This window comes from Equus asinus, chromosome X (genome assembly GCF_041296235.1).
Source record: "Equus asinus isolate D_3611 breed Donkey chromosome X, EquAss-T2T_v2, whole genome shotgun sequence".
NCBI classification, from domain to species: domain Eukaryota; kingdom Metazoa; phylum Chordata; class Mammalia; order Perissodactyla; family Equidae; genus Equus; species Equus asinus.
In genome coordinates, this window is record NC_091820.1 from 794303 (window position 1) to 809479 (window position 15177).

A 15177-nucleotide genomic window follows, 5' to 3' on the forward strand; every position below is an offset into this window, starting at 1 on the left:
CGGACCGTTATTGATTTCTCTGGTTTATTGAACAGGACTCCAATTCCATAGCATTAAATAAAAGCTCAACCCACGGGGAGGGGTGGCCACAAGGGCTGGGGGGGGAAAAAAAAAAAAAAAAAGACAAGAAATGCAGTGAGGCAGCTGGCGGGAGCCACATGCGTTTGCATAACGGGTTACAAGAAACACAGGGATTTCCGGAAACGGGGAAGGGGGCCAGTGGGACCGCCGGAAAATGAACCCCACGGAGGTGGGCCCTGCGTCTCTGAGCTGCTTGTTTTTTCCAACCCGGGAGCCGAGAGGGGACGAGCCATAAAGCCGGGGCACTGGCCCCGTCTCGCTGCCCTTTTCTGGAAACACTCAGAGCTGAGGGTCTTGGCTCAGCCACCCAATTGCTTTCCTTCAAAGAGAAAAACCAGCTTGAGCGGCTGTCTTTCCTAAAAACATACACGGCTGGTGACATCAAAATTTCGGAAGCCGCAAAAGTCACCAGCCATTAGCACAAGAAATTCGCTCCGACGGCCTCTGGGATTTGATCAGGGGTCGGGGGTCAGGGGTCGGGGGCTGGGAGGGCATCCAGGCGGAATATCGCCAACAGGCTGGGACGCGCCATCTGGAACCACTCGCCTCGTGACATCCCATCCCCCGACCTCGGGGCGTCATCACGTAGGGATCAAAGACGCAAGCTGTGCCTCTTGAAAGGCGGTTAGTGGGGGAAAAAAAGAAAAAAAAGTAGTTTCTAAGTGTTGGGAACTGCCTTCCTGTCTCTCGGAAACAGCCAAAGCCGTCGACGATGACCTCCGGAGGGAAACCATCTGTGGTAAATTTTTAAAATCGATGGCTCCCGCGGTGTGGAGTTTAAAAGAATCAGAGGGTCCTCTTCCATACCCACAACTGCATCTCCGGGGGCACCTTAGGGTTCCCCGTATTTCAAAGGGGCGCCTCCCAGGAGGGGCCTCACCGTCACCCCCAAGGAAAATGATTCTGGGGGAATTCACGGGTGAGGCATCTGACGCCAAAGACAGACCGGGCTTGCAAGGACCAGGCCACCCAAGTGAATTCCAACAAGGGGAGAACGGAGCTTATAACCCATTCAGCACCTCCTTTCTGCTTTTTTAAAAAGTGCTCCCATCGGATGCTCCCTTTGCACATTTTCCGCCCCACGGAAAACGCGTCTCTCTTCGAAACAGGGCCTTCTGGCTCCAGAACGTCTCCCGCCCCGCTTCCCAGAGGCAAGGTTCCCGCTGGAACAGAAAACGTCAGGGTGTCATCCTCGTCTCCCCGTCAGTCTGGCTTTCTCTCCCATCGACGCCAAACCCTCCGGCGGAGAACATCCGTGGTGCGGGTTGGAATTAACGATCGGGGAGGCGAAACGTCCCTCCTGGCTCTTCTTCTGGGGAGGAAGCGGGATTGCAAATCTGGAGTATTTGCAATGCACGGGTGGCCAACAAGGGCCCCCTTCCCGGCCGGGATGCACAGGGACTCCTAGAGGCAACGATGGCATCGCCGGCTTCCGGACACCCAAAGCGGTGCCACCTCCCTTCTTCTTCTCGCGTCCCTGGGTTGCGGGCCGGCACGACCATCCGTGGGGTGCGTCTCTACAGCCAGGCATCCAAGCGGGCCGCCGCGGCGTGACCCGCTACACGAAGCCGCCATCCCTGATCCCGAAGAAGCCGCCGTGGACGGCGTCCCCCAGGGGAAACACCTGCTCGTGGTCCAGGCCCCACTCGCCCTCGTCCTCGTCCTCGGGCTCCGCGTCGCCACCGCCGCGGGAGTTCTCGTACAGGAAGACCTGCTCGTCCACGTGTGCGGGAGCCAGCCGGTTCCTCTTGGCGCTGACCACGTTGGCCGAGGAGCCGAAGAGGCGTTCGGGGAAGACGCGGGTGGCCGCCACGCACCAGTACTTCTGCAGGACCTTGGGCAGCATGGGGAAGAGCGCCAGGCGGTCGGACCACCACTTGAGGGGGTCCTCGTTGAGGCCCAGCACCTTCTGCGACTTGAAGTTGCTGAGCTCCTCCACCACCTGGGCGTGCCACTCCTCCTGGTCCTCCACGCCCCCGGTCTGGCAGAAGATCTCGGCCAGCATGTTGTTGATGACGCTGGAGGGCGCGGGCGGAGACCCCAGCGCCAGCTTCTTCACGGGGGGCTCGTCGGGCGGCGGCGGCGGCGGCGGCGCGTAGAGCTTGTCCTCGGGCGGCCGGTAGCTGCCGTCCTTGATCTTGTCCAGCAGGCCCTTGGCTTCCTCCACCACCCGGTTCTCCACCTGCTGCCTCTCGAAGGCGGACAGGAAGGGCAGCCTCTTGTAGCGGGGGTCCAGGAAGGTGGCGACGTTGAGGAACATGTCGATCTCGGGCGTCTCCTGGTACGTCTTGGAGATCTCCTTGGCGATGACCTCCTTGGCCATGCTGATCTCCTTGGAGTCCGTCTCCTTGATGTTGAGTGTGGTGTTGAGCAGCATGTGCAACAGGGGCTTCACCATGCTGATGGTGGGGTACTTGGAGGCGGACAGCATCTCGGCCACCTGCTTGAAGGGCTGCAGGAGGTCCACCAGCCCCTCGATGGTGGCCCACTCGGTGGCTTCCAGCATGAGGTGGTGGTTGTTGCTGTCTTCCACCAGCACGGCGGCGATGATGAACTGCTGGTCCTTCAGCCTCTGCAGCATGGCCAGGGTGCTGCCCCACCAGGCCACGCGGTTGCTGACCAGCATGCAGTGGGCCACGTTCTGCTGCTTCTGTTTTTCGTACAGCATGTACATGGCCACCGTCGACTGCTGGAAGTACTCCACCAGCCGGCGACAGCGGGTCAGCAGCCCGCCCAGCTTGGGCAGCCGGAAGGCCTGCTGGATGCCGGCGTTGAACGTGTGACCCAGGCAGGGCATCTGCACCGAGATGTCCAGCAGCGAGCACGCCTTCACGATGTCCTTTGCGCAGTCCGTGGTGGCCCCGAACACCTTGTTGCTGATGCCCCACTCGATGAAGGCCTCATAGAGGACCCGGGTGATGGTCTCGGCCGCGTTCTCCTCCGGCACCTCGAACGTCTTGAGGCAGCGGGACCCCACAGCCAGGCAGTTGCTGGGGGGCCCCGCGCCCAGGAAGTGGGCAGCCAGCGTGACATACGAGCGGTTCTGGTTGTCACTGCGCCACAGGTCGGTGGAGATGCCGCACCAGGACGCCTCGCTGAGCTCCTTCAGCACCGCCTCGCGCACCGCGCCGTATCTCTCCGGGATGGCCTTGCTGCAGAAGAACTTCCGGCTGGGCAGCTCGTAGCGGGGGTCGGCCGTCTTGAGCAGGACCTTGAAGGTGGGCTCGTCCACGATGGAGGCGGGGTAGAGCCCCTCGCAGATGAGGCCGAGGACAGCGGCCGTCAGCTCCTGCTGCTTCTTGCTCTCGTGGCCGTGGGCGGCCTTGGCGGCCAGCGGGTCCTGCGGGCTGGGCTGCGAGGCCTCGGGCTTCAGCTTGGAGAAGGCGGTGGCGAAGGCCTCGCGCATCTGCTCCGTGTTGCTCTTGACGAACTCGCAGAACTCATCCGGGTGATTCTTCTCCAGGTGGTACGACAGGTTGGAGGTGTTGCCGGAGTAAGCGATCTGCGCCATGCAGATGCGGCAGTAAATCTTCTTCCACTGCAAGATGCATCCCTCCGCGTTGGTGTCGAAGCCGAAGTACTTCCACACCTTGCTCTTGGCGCGCGGGTGGGCCACCAGCTTGAGGTCCGTCTGCGAGCTGTCCAGCCCTTTGCTCTCCATGGCGCCGCCGGGGCCGGGGCCGGGGCTGGGGCCTGCCTGCGGGGGCCTCCGCTCACTCGTGTGCACCTGCCGGGAAGCAGCGAGACAAACACAGCGTGAGATGCGACCCGGGCACGGGGGACCCCCGGCGGCTCCGCTCTGCAGCGCACGGGCAGCCCGTCCTCGTGCACGCTTTGCGCAGTGTGCAGGCGCGCGCATCCGTCCAAGGCCAGTCCCACGCGGCCGCGGCGATTCTGCGCCTCCGAAAACACACGCCACGCAGCTCTTGGAATTTCTTGGTCCTCCTTAGAGCGCTTTCCTGCTCTCAATTCTTTCCTATAGACTGTGCTGGGAAGTCCACCAACCCGCCACCAACAGGGTGGGGGGGGTGGGGTGGGGGTGGGTCGTTCTCTGGGAAACTGTTTGCTGGATTCCAGAGCATATGCACCTGGGTTCGCCCCGCCGGGCCAAGAAGACCCACCATCACGGCCTTAAACGCCAGGGTAAGCAAGGACGGGTGTCACGCGCCACCCGAGGTCGCGCAAGGGCATCAAAGAAGCGAAAACAGGGTCTGAATGGGGCCCTAGCGTTCTTCGGGTTGGCTAAGAGGTATGAAAACCTTTTCAATTTTTTTTTTTTTCTTAAAGATTGGCCCTGAGCTGACATCTGTTGCCAATCTTCTTCTTTTTTTTTTTTTTTTTTGCTTCTTCTTCTTCTTCTTCTTCTCCCCAAAGCCCCCCAGTACATCGTTGTATATTCTAGTTGTGGGTCCTTCTGGTTGTGCTATGTGGGACGCCGCCTCAGCATGGCCTGATGAGCGGTGCCGTGTCCGTGCCCAGGATCCAAACCAGCGAAACCCTGGGCTGCCGAAGCAGAGTGCGCAAACTCAACCACTCGGCCACGGGGCCCGCCCCCAAATTTTATGTTTTTAAATGACACCTTTTTGAATGTGGCGGGCTCTATTTTTATCACAGCATCTGTGACGGGTAACCATATTGGGGCTATAACGGATCTCTGGATCCCTGGAACTTCTCGAAATGCCGACCGGGGGCACTCACGCCACGTGGGCACAGAAATACATATTTGCTGTGCACAGGTGCAAGCATCATCGGGCTCTCGCCAGAAGCTACTGAGGACCTGGGAGACAGCCCCCAGGGTTCCCATTGTAGCCAAACGCCCACACCCCCAGACCCCCTTGGAGCCACCAATCAAGACCGCGTGCCCAAAGGGCAGCTGGGTTTCCTTAAAAGCTGTTTGTTACATGTGCAAGCCTGCCGTACGTCGGGCACTCAGGGGGTTCAATGGCAAACAGCCCCAACCAGCAATTTTCTAAGTGTTGGGAATGTGTTCAGGGCCAAATCTCAATGATGAGTATAGTGGGTTGAAGAGGGTCCCCCCCAAATTTACGTCCACCCAGAACCTGAGGATGGCGCCTCATTTGGAAACAGGGTCTTTGCAGGTGTGATGAAGGGAAGGATGGAGAGGAGGGCTTCCTGGAGGAGGCGGCCCTGAATCAAGGATGGAGAGGAGGGCTTCCTGGAGGAGGCGGCCCTGAATCAAGGATGGAGAGGAGGGCATCCTGGAGGAGGCGGCCCTGAATCAAGGATGAAGAGGAGGGCTTCCTGGAGGAGGCGGCCCTGAATCAAGGATGGACAGGAGGGCTTCCTGGAGGAGGCGGCCCTGAATCAAGGATGGACAGGAGGGCTTCCTGGAGGAGGCGGCCCTAAATCCAAGGACAGCGTCCTCATCAGAGACAGACGAGGAGATGCAGATGCAGAGGAGCAGCCCCGTGAGGACGGAGGCAGAGACGGGAGGGAGGCGGCCACCAGCCCAGGGACCCTGGAACCCCGGACGCTGGAAGAGGAAAGCCCAAAGCTGAGCCTTGTGCAGCCAAGTCAGAATGGGATACCCGGACACGGAGAAGGCAGTCAAGGGACGAGTGAAAAGAACCCCACGACCCGAAACCCGGGCTCTGGAATACGAGCTGGTTCAGTGCTCCTTGAGCGACACAATCCTATCAGATCGTCCTACTCCTCCGGGAAGTCAAGAGACTGAATGCAAAAAAAAAAAATGAGAACAAGGCCACCCGTCTCCCTGACATATATTTTGGGTTTTTGGGGGGCAGAATATAGTTATTTTTCGTTGGGGGAAAAAAAAGAAAATGTTACTGTAATGACAGGCCATTGGCTTGCGATTGTTATTTTAAATACATTGTTAAACATGTTTTAATTTAATTTAATTTCTTTTAATTTAATTTAATTTCTTTTAATTCCTAATAGTAGCAAAAGCCACATAAACAAAAGCTCTTCGGGGGCCCTCATTTTTTGAGAGTAAAGAGACCCTAAGATTATGAAGTTTGAAAACTGTCGTCTCATCTCCCCGTGGCCACAGTCCCCATCGGCTCACACGGATGCAAAACCAGCAAGAAGGAACCTTGTCTCCGGCGGTTTTTGAAAACCCTCTAGTTTGAAAATGAGGATCCCTCCTAAAATAGCTTTGTCAGTGGGCCGGCTGACATATTTTGGGGTGGATATTCAGTCCACCGGGACAGCATGTCCAAGTCCGTTTGCCATCCCAGAAGGCCTGGCCTCCTGTCTACAACAGAAGCTGTGTCAGGGCTGCCCTCTTAAAACACAGCTCGGCGATCTTCTCTCCTTTTCAAAAATTCACCGATGCCTCAGAGACCTTTCACTCCTAATCGACAAGCCCTTTGTGAACAGAGGCCCGTGGGGACTTTTTTTAAGCGGCACAGCAACTGTCAGCAGGTTTGAGGCCAACGTTTGAGTTTTGACGTCACACCAGGGTCTTAAACGCGTTAATTATAGCATGTGCTTAAAACTCTGACAGACAGCCAGGTGGCTACGGCCTTAAGATAAGGAGAGGAAGCTGGAGATTAGAGGGTCTTACAGGAACTACGCTTGATTGGCTTATAAACCGTCTCTGCAAAGGCAGGACCGACAGACATGGATCACGACTTGGTAATGATCTTGTTTGCAGACACGGCACCTTGAGAAAACACGGCGTTCAGAGAGCTTAGCACCTTCGTCCTTCTCTGCAGGCAATCGAAATGAAGTCACCCACCATGCCTGCCACACGGATTCTTCTGGATACAATGCACAAGAGCAGACTCCATCTCCACGCTCTGGATACAATGCACACGAGCACACTCCATCTCCACGTTCTGGATACAATGCACACGAGCACACTCCATCTCCACGTTCTGGATACAATGCACACGAGCACACTCCATCTCCACGTTCTGGATACAATGCACACGAGCACACTCCATCTCCACGCTCTGGATACAATGCACACGAGCACACTCCATCTCCACATTCTGGATACAATGCACACGAGCACACTCCATCTCCACATTCTGGATACAATGCACACGAGCACACTCCATCTCCATGCTCTGGATACAATGCACACGAGCACACTCCATCTCCACATTCTGGATACAATGCACACGAGCACACTCCATCTCCATGCTCTGGATACAATGCACACGAGCACACTCCATCTCCATGCTCTGGATACAATGCACACGAGCACACTCCATCTCCACATTCTGGATACAATGCACACGAGCACACTCCATCTCCACGTTCTGGATACAATGCACACGAGCACACTCCATCTCCACGTTCTGGATACAATGCACACGAGCACACTCCATCTCCACGCTCTGGATACAATGCACACGAGCACACTCCATCTCCACGTTCTGGATACAATGCACACGAGCACACTCCATCTCCACATTCTGGATACAATGCACACGAGCACACTCCATCTCCACGTTCTGGATACAATGCACACGAGCACACTCCATCTCCACGCTCTGGATACAATGCACACGAGCACACTCCATCTCCACGTTCTGGATACAATGCACACGAGCATACTCAATCTCCACATTCTGGATACAATGCACACGAGCACACTCCATCTCCACGTTCTGGATACAATGCACACGAGCACACTCCATCTCCACGTTCTGGATACAATGCACACGAGCACACTCCATCTCCACGCTCTGGATACAATGCACACGAGCACACTCCATCTCCACGTTCTGGATACAATGCACACGAGCACACTCCATCTCCACGTTCTGGATACAATGCACACGAGCACACTCCATCTCCACGCTCTGGATACAATGCACACGAGCACACTCCATCTCCACATTCTGGATACAATGCACACGAGCACACTCCATCTCCACATTCTGGATACAATGCACACGAGCACACTCCATCTCCACGTTCTGGATACAATGCACACGAGCACACTCCATCTCCACGCTCTGGATACAATGCACACGAGCACACTCCATCTCCACGTTCTGGATACAATGCACACGAGCACACTCCATCTCCACGTTCTGGATACAATGCACACGAGCACACTCCATCTCCATGCTCTGGATACAATGCACACGAGCACACTCCATCTCCACATTCTGGATACAATGCACACGAGCAGACTCCATTTCAAAGTTCTAAGAAAAACCCCCAGCTATTTCCAATGTGACATGGGTACGGGTCCTCCTTGTTTGTTCAGCTCTAGGCCCAGGGCAAAGTTCAAAAGCTCCCCCCACCCCCCCCAAAGTTAAGTGCAGTTAGGAAGGAATGGAAAAGAGGTTAAAAGGCAGGGCAATGTGCCCCACCTGGGAGGCTGGCCAGCAGCAGACAAACGGAAGGAATGTTCCGAGCCACCATCTAAAGTTATTTATAACCCAACAGACAACGTGGTTCGCTTACGGCAACCAAGTGAAGTTAATCTTTACCTGAAAATCTTTACCTCTTCTGGCACATGGACCAGGCCTCCCTCCGCTGACACACGGACCTCACCCAGCGCTGTCTTTTAACATTTTTTTTTTTTTTTTAATTGACAAGTGGAAAGACCAGCGCCAGCCTCAGGCCTGATGCACCGCAAGCAAACCAGTTTTCGAGACAAGCATTTCGGTGGGTTGCTGAGTTTCAATTGTGTCTCTGCTGTGAGCACCTGAGCAGGTGAGCAGACCTGTGTGAAAGGGGGAAGGCAGTGGGTGCCCAGAAGCTACAGGTCCTCCGCCACGTGGGGCTGCTCTCCATAGTCCCCCGTCGAAAAATACCAAAATCCAGTTTATCAGAAAACGAACAGCTCAGCTTGCGGAGCACTGTGACATTCCTTTCCGCGGTGGCCGTCTGGGAAAGTGGGGCTCATTTAAAAATATCTGCTCCTGCTCAGAGCTGCAGGTTGTCGGCGGGGCCCAGGGACCCCCTTTCCAAGGGGGAGTGCAGGAACTGCAAAGTATGTTCGCGATAATAGTGTGACTTGCCTTGCCTCGCCCCAGTCTCAGGGGAGAAGCGTGCAGCTTTCCAGGGGCCCGGGGACCCCACCCAGGACGCAGCCAAGATGCGCCACCGGCTCCCCCACTGAATACGCTGGGAAAACAGTCCTGTTTCACCTAAAAATAAAACGCCCGTTTGGGCTCACACAGCCTCGAGTTAGGATTCTTATCATTTCCTGTAAATCAGGGAGGAAAGAAATGCTTGCAGGTTTAAGTCCTAAACTTGTAAACGGGGCCAGGCCAGCGCGCATGCCAGGGCTGGGGGGGGGCCCGGATCCTTGCTCGAGCGTGCAGGGGCCCTGACACCACAAAGCTGGACCCGGGAGCTCGGAGGACGCGGCGAGGGCCGGAGCACCGAGCGGCCCCGAGCGGAAGTGCCCCCCAACCCGCACCCTGCACCCCGCACCCCCGCCCCGGGCCAGGCCGCGCCGGCTCCTGCGCCCCCTCCCCCCCCCACCCCCCCGCCCCGGGGCCGCCTACCTTCCGGGCGGGGCGCGGGTGCCAGCCGACCCCAAGCGGCGGGCAGACACCCCTGCGGTCCGGGGCGCGCGGACCCCGGGGACCCCGGCCATCACGCGGGGTCGGGGGACGCCGGCTTCCCGGGGCGCGACCCCAGCCCAGCCCAGGGCAGCCGGGAGGCCCCGGGGCCGGAGGGGAGGGGACAGACGGGGAGGGGAGACGCCGGCGGGGCGCGCGCCACCTCGCCGCCCCGTGCGCGCGGCCAGGCCAGGCCCGGCCTCTCCTTCCGGGAGCGCACGGCGCGGCTGCCCGGGGTCAAGGTCACCGGAGCCCGCCGCCCCCCGACCCAACCCAACCCGGGGACCCCCGCGGAGCGAGGCGCGCGCCCCCGGCCCCGCTGTCCCCGCCGCCGCCCGGCCCGCCCCGCCCGTAGCGCCCCCCGCCCCGTAGCCCCCCGCGCGCGCCCCCCCCCCCCCCGGCGCACTGACCTGGCTCCACGAAGCCCCCCCGGCAGCGGCGCAGCAGCTGCGCCAAGACCACCGCCGCGCCCGCCGCGTAGACCCGCAGGGCCGCCCGCGCCGCAGACAAAGGCGACATGGCTGCCCGGACGCCGCTTCCGCGCCGCCCGCGGGACTCGGCGCCGGCACCGGACGACGGCGGAAACGCGCCCGCGCCGGCCCGCCCTCCGCGCCCGCGCCCGCCACCCCGCCCGGCCCCGGACTCCCGCCCCCGGACCCCGCTCCGGCCAGCGAAGCCCGCCCGGACCCCTGCCCGGACCGTGGACCCCCCACCCAGGTCCTGGGACCCCCCCCCACCCGAGCTGAAGGACCCCGGGGACCCCCGCCCCGACCACCGACCCCCACCCAGCCCTGGGCACCCCCCCCGCCCGGACCCCCCACTCAGATCCTAGGACCCCGGCACGGACCTCAGGACCCCCCACCTGCAACCCCCATCCCAGACCCCCTGCCCACACCCCAGAACCCCCACCCAGACACCCCCCTCCCGCCTGGACCCCAGGACCCCTACCCTGACACCCCACTTGCACCAAGGAGCCTCACCCAGACCAAAGACCCCCACCCTGCTCCCCACTGGAGCTATAGAATCCTTACCCAGACCACTGGGGGCAGCCTCACCCACGTCCCCACGGAGGACACGGGGACCCCCACCCCTGTACTCCCACTCAGACACCCGTGAGGACCCCCACCCTGAACCTCCCACTGGGGAGACCGACCCTGAGCGGAATCACTTCCCCCCATCCACATCACGGCTGAGACCCCCTAACTCACGCCCCCCCTACTCCTGCCTGGACCCCTACCAGCCCCCATCCAGACCCCTGCGGGGACCACCGACCTCCACCCAGACTCCCCAGTGAGACCACCCCCCGCAGATCCCTGACCAGAACCTCACCAGACACCTACCAGACCCCACATGGACCTCGATACCTACCAAGACCCTGGACCGCCATTCACACACCCCCCCCAACCCTCATAGACCCACTCAGAATCTAGACTAGCACCCTTCACACACTCCAGCACAGACCCCCAAACCCCTCCAAGGTCCAGGATGGAGGAGCTCCACCCCCACCCCAGCAGGACCACTGCCCCCCTCTGGGACCCAGGATCCCACACTCCTGCACACTGCACACCCCACCTGGACCCTCGTGTCCCCTTACCCCTGTAGGAAGTGAACCCACCAGGCCTGACTGGGAGGGGCACCCCTCAGCGTGCAAGCTGCACCCCCTCCACGCAGGCCCCCGTGTGGATCTGAGAGGCTCAGGATACAGACCTACTTTGTGCAACCCAAGGCTGCCTTAGGAAGGGTCCTTCTGCCTTTACAATCCTCTGGTTTCCAGATAGGGAAACTGAGGCCAGGAAGCCCACCCGGGATCCCCGGCATGACCAGGGTACCAAGCTGCCCTGCTTGCCCAGATGGTCCCAGGTATGCCCAGATGTGCCCAGCGAAAAGCATCAGGCAGAGTCACAGTAGCCACCACCCTGTCCCCACCCTAAAGGGTTTCCCACAAGCGCCCCTAATGTATGGGATGTGAGGTTGTGGCCTCATTAAAAGGTCCATGCTCCACCCCATAGGCGTTTGGCCTCCATCGCACCTGTAATAAATCGCCCCAAATGCGGCGGCTCGAGACAACGCAAATAGACGGCCTCACCGTTCTGTGGGCGAGAACTGCCAATGGGATCTCCGCTGGGCCTTCCGCTCAAGGTCTGCCAGGGTCAACATGAAGATGTCCGCCCCCTGGGCTCCTGTTGGGGGGGCCAGTGGGTGATCTTGGAAAGGCTGTTTCCAGGCTCCTCCAGGTGGTGAGTAGAATCTGGTTCCTCGCGGTTGTAGGGCTGAAGCTCCTAGAGGCGTCTCTGTGGTCCTCTGAGGTGTCCCCTCCATGCCACCCCTGGAATCTCCCCGCCTTCCTCTTCTCCCACGTCCCTCTGGCCCCAGCCACTTAAGTTCTCTGCCTTTGAAGGCTCATGGGATTAGAGTGAAACCGCCCCCCCCCCCAGGTTAATCTGGGGTCATCTCCCTGTTTTAAGGTTCATCACCTTAATGACGTCTGCCACGTGTCTTGTGCCATAGACGGTTCCATGGTCACAGGTTCCAGAGGGTTCGGGCATGGACGTCTCCGATGGCTCTCGGTTGGCCTGCGGTACCATGGCCTACACACTCCTGTCCCTGGGCGCATTTTAGGACTCCACCGCTGAAGGGAGAGTCGCCCGGACCAGAAGAGGCAGGGACGACCCCAGGGCTGGGCAGGAAATCCTCCCTGGAGAAGTCCCCTGGCGGACGCCCAGGAGGGTGTGAGGGTGGCCATCTGGTTGACCCAGGGCCAACATCTCCATCCGGCGCCTTCCGCACGGCGCCGTGGGTTCACGATGAGAATCCCAGGGAGCCGTGACGCTGTTTTCAGTTTCATTGATTTTAAAATCAGGAAAAGAGAATATAATGAGAATAATATGAATAACGGAGGAACTCTTGTAAAATGTAAAATTTTTGTTTCTTTTTACGGAAGAGGGAAAGGGGCCCATAGAGGGGCCAGATCCTGACGCATCTCTGTGGGGCGGTCGGTTCCTGTGTCCCCTCCTCCTGATCCTGGAGGAGGCCTTCGGTGACGCTGGCCACGTCCTGTGTCGTTCCCCTCCTGTTCCTGTTGTTAAGCGTGTTATCTTGCAAAGAGGAGGCTTCCTGTGAAGAACCGTGGACCTCGCGAGCACGGAGTGTGCTGTTGGCGTTCGCTGCGATGCGCCGGTTGGTCTTATCTGGGACTCACGTTTTTATGTACGAGTGTATTCTCCTGCGGCATTTAAGGCCTCGAAGTCGCTGGGCCCGTGGCTGGAAATCGGCATTTTCGGCGCACATCAGTTTCCTCTTCATCGTCTTCCCTCTTTTCTTCTTTTCCTTTTGCTTCTAAGACGTGGGGCAGGAGGAGCCGGGGATGCTGGGTCACTGAAGAAAGTGGACTTGAGGGACCATGAGGTCAGAACAGGACCCGCTCCTGGGTCCCAAAGATGAGCCCAGGTCTTGTTAGCTTGGGCATTCTGGGGTACCATGCATCTCTCTCTCCTGTTGCGATCCTCCATTTTGGATGCGGTTGTGGGTTAAATTGTGTCCCCCCCGCCCCGCAAAAAGACATGTGTGCATTCTAACCCTCGGTCCCTGTGTCCGTGGCCTTGTTAGGAAATACGGTCTTGGCAGATGTAACCGGGATAAGATGAGGTCATCCTGGGTCAGGGTGGGCCCTGCCGAAGGAGGACAAACAGGCGGGTGCCGTCATCTGCACCGTCCACCTTGATGAGAAGCTGAGACCAAGTCGACCTCTGTCGATGCAGCGTGCGTGTAGACATCCGCTGATTTCTCCTGCTTGAAGTGCCCGGTGAAGGGTGGGCTCAGGGTTAAACTGGCTTAGTGGCAATTTCACTATGGGATTTGTGTGTTGATGGCCTCCTTTTTGCTCCGTTGGCGACGGAGGGGTCCCCATCCTGGAGGGATGGGTTTGGCCAAATATGTGACACCCAACAGCAGTTGGGTGAGATGGATGGTCACGTAGGCTCACAGCCCGGGGTCTGGGGAAGGACACCACATACCACACAGGGCCCCACGAGGTTGCTCTCGAGGTCAGAGGGGACCACAAGGTCAGACTTTGGAGGAACAGGGGCATGAGGTGGCCCCTGGTCCGCATGCATGGGAGGATGTGGTTGGCGTGTTTGAGTAATTCCACAAGCTGGCGGGGAGCTGAAGCCGCCCACTGGGTGGGGTGTGTGTGACCCCCATCCTAAGGCTGGGGGACCTTACTGGTGGGAGCAGAGCTGGAAGAGGCCACTTTGAGGCTCTCCTGATTTCCCCTAGACACGGAGGAAGCATATAATGTCGGCCTTAATTTACGCCATGGCAGACGGGGAGGGTGGGGTGGGGTGTGTGTGTGGGAGGGGAATCCCCATGTTTCAATGATCCTACGAGACCAGGCAGGAGGCTGCACAGATGCCCTGTGCAAGTGAGGATGCACAGGGAGATTTTCCCCGTGAGTCTGCTTTCAAGCTTCTGTTGGGAGGCGTGACCCAAACTCGCCAGAAATTGCACCAAAAAAAAAAAAAAAAGAGTGGGGCGCTTCTTAAAAATGCACATTCCCAGAAAAACGTCTCCTACCGACTTGAGTCAGCATCTGCTGGCGAATCCTGGAAGAGGAAATGAGAGACGTGGTGATGAGCGTCAGGACCAAGAACCCCGGTACCCGGGTACCAACTGCGTCCGATTCTGTCTGCAGAGCGGGCTGTTCTGTGAGAATTGGGGGCGGTCCCGAAACCCTGCAGAAAATCTCCAATTTGCTTTCATTTCCAGCGCGCTTTAACAAAGCTGAGGATGACCTTATCTTTCGGTGTCCGCTGCGGTTTATTTTCTAAAATCTGGGTTTTTGACGTAATCCCGTCGATTTTTACCGCTGACCCCCGCGGGCCGTGACACAAGATGTTCAGAGAAGTGAGACAGGAGGAAAACATACTTGTCTCTGTTCCCTTTTCCGCTTTATTTCTGGAACGTGGACGCCGAACCCTCTCCTGAGGAGAAAAATATGTGACTCCGTTTCCTGGAAAAATCTACGTGGTTAGATGTCAGCGTTGGCGGCGGGGCGGTGTCGAGATACAGATCTCCAACCTCTGTATGGAGCCGACTTTGTGTAGGAGCGGAAGAAAGATGCGGGAGCCGGGAATTTCTCAGAAATGCATCCCACACCCAACCCCAAAGTGTTGCCTGCCTGTCATTCTCCGCGGGCCGGGCCCCCCCGTTGACAAGAGACCCGGGTTACGTTCCTTGTGCTGTCTTTTCTTACAGACGCTCACGCTTGCCCGAGAGGGAAGCAGAGACTGTTAAGAGCGTGATGGGAGCTTCCGAGAACAAAATTCACCCCTTCGGGACCCAAAAGAAGACATGGAACCCCTCCGGGATGGCCGAATCTGGAAAACACGCCGTGTCTCCCAGCCTTTGGGCCGTTCCTCTGTCTACAGGACGGCACTCAAGATTCCGTCCCGGGATAACCCAGATTTTAGGAACGTGTGCCTTCGTCTCAGCTGCCCAAACCCATCGCCGAGGCTTGATCTGTTGGGTGCCTTCCAGTAAGAGGCGGACATTTTTGCGCCTCGGTTTCCCCCTTTGTAAA

The 15177-nt window shown here is 58.6% G+C and overlaps 2 protein-coding genes and 1 long non-coding RNA gene across 10 annotated transcripts in view; 1 reads left to right on the forward strand and 2 right to left on the reverse strand.

Annotated features, from left to right (window-relative positions):
* Positions 1-10143, reverse strand: ZBED1 (zinc finger BED-type containing 1). Of its 2 annotated transcripts, none has more exons than XM_044768238.2 (2): positions 10010-10143; positions 1-3808 (listed from the first exon to the last, which is right to left on the reverse strand). In XM_044768238.2, the coding sequence occupies exon 2, from the start codon at positions 3740-3742 to the stop codon at positions 1640-1642; it is 2103 nt and encodes a 700-aa protein (XP_044624173.2). In that variant the 5' UTR covers positions 3743-3808; positions 10010-10143; the 3' UTR covers positions 1-1639. The 2 variants fall into 2 exon arrangements, with proteins under 2 accessions (XP_044624173.2, XP_070358048.1); XM_070501947.1 differs by lacking the exon at positions 10010-10143 and adding an exon at positions 9543-9675.
* The window catches only part of DHRSX (dehydrogenase/reductase X-linked), a 129799-nt gene extending 119654 nt beyond the window's left edge, over positions 1-10145 (reverse strand). For all 4 annotated transcript variants that reach the window (XR_011499607.1, XR_011499605.1, XR_011499606.1 and 1 more), the window contains exon 1: positions 10010-10145. Coding sequence is in view for 1 of the 4 variants with exons in the window: in XM_044768239.2 (XP_044624174.2) it covers positions 10010-10118 (109 nt within the window). In the remaining 3 variants the exon portion in view is untranslated. The remainder of the gene's footprint in view (positions 1-10009) is intronic.
* Positions 8606-15177, forward strand: part of LOC123285112 (uncharacterized) — a 20526-nt gene continuing 13954 nt past the window's right edge. The window contains exons 1-2 of one of the 4 annotated variants that reach the window (XR_011499608.1): positions 8606-8742; positions 11609-11836. This is a non-coding gene — a long non-coding RNA (uncharacterized lncRNA). Of the gene's footprint in view, positions 8743-10179; positions 10317-10533; positions 11460-11608; positions 11837-15177 lie in introns of those variants that run through there. The other 3 variants (XR_006526580.2, XR_006526581.2, XR_011499609.1) reach the window with 3 other exon arrangements.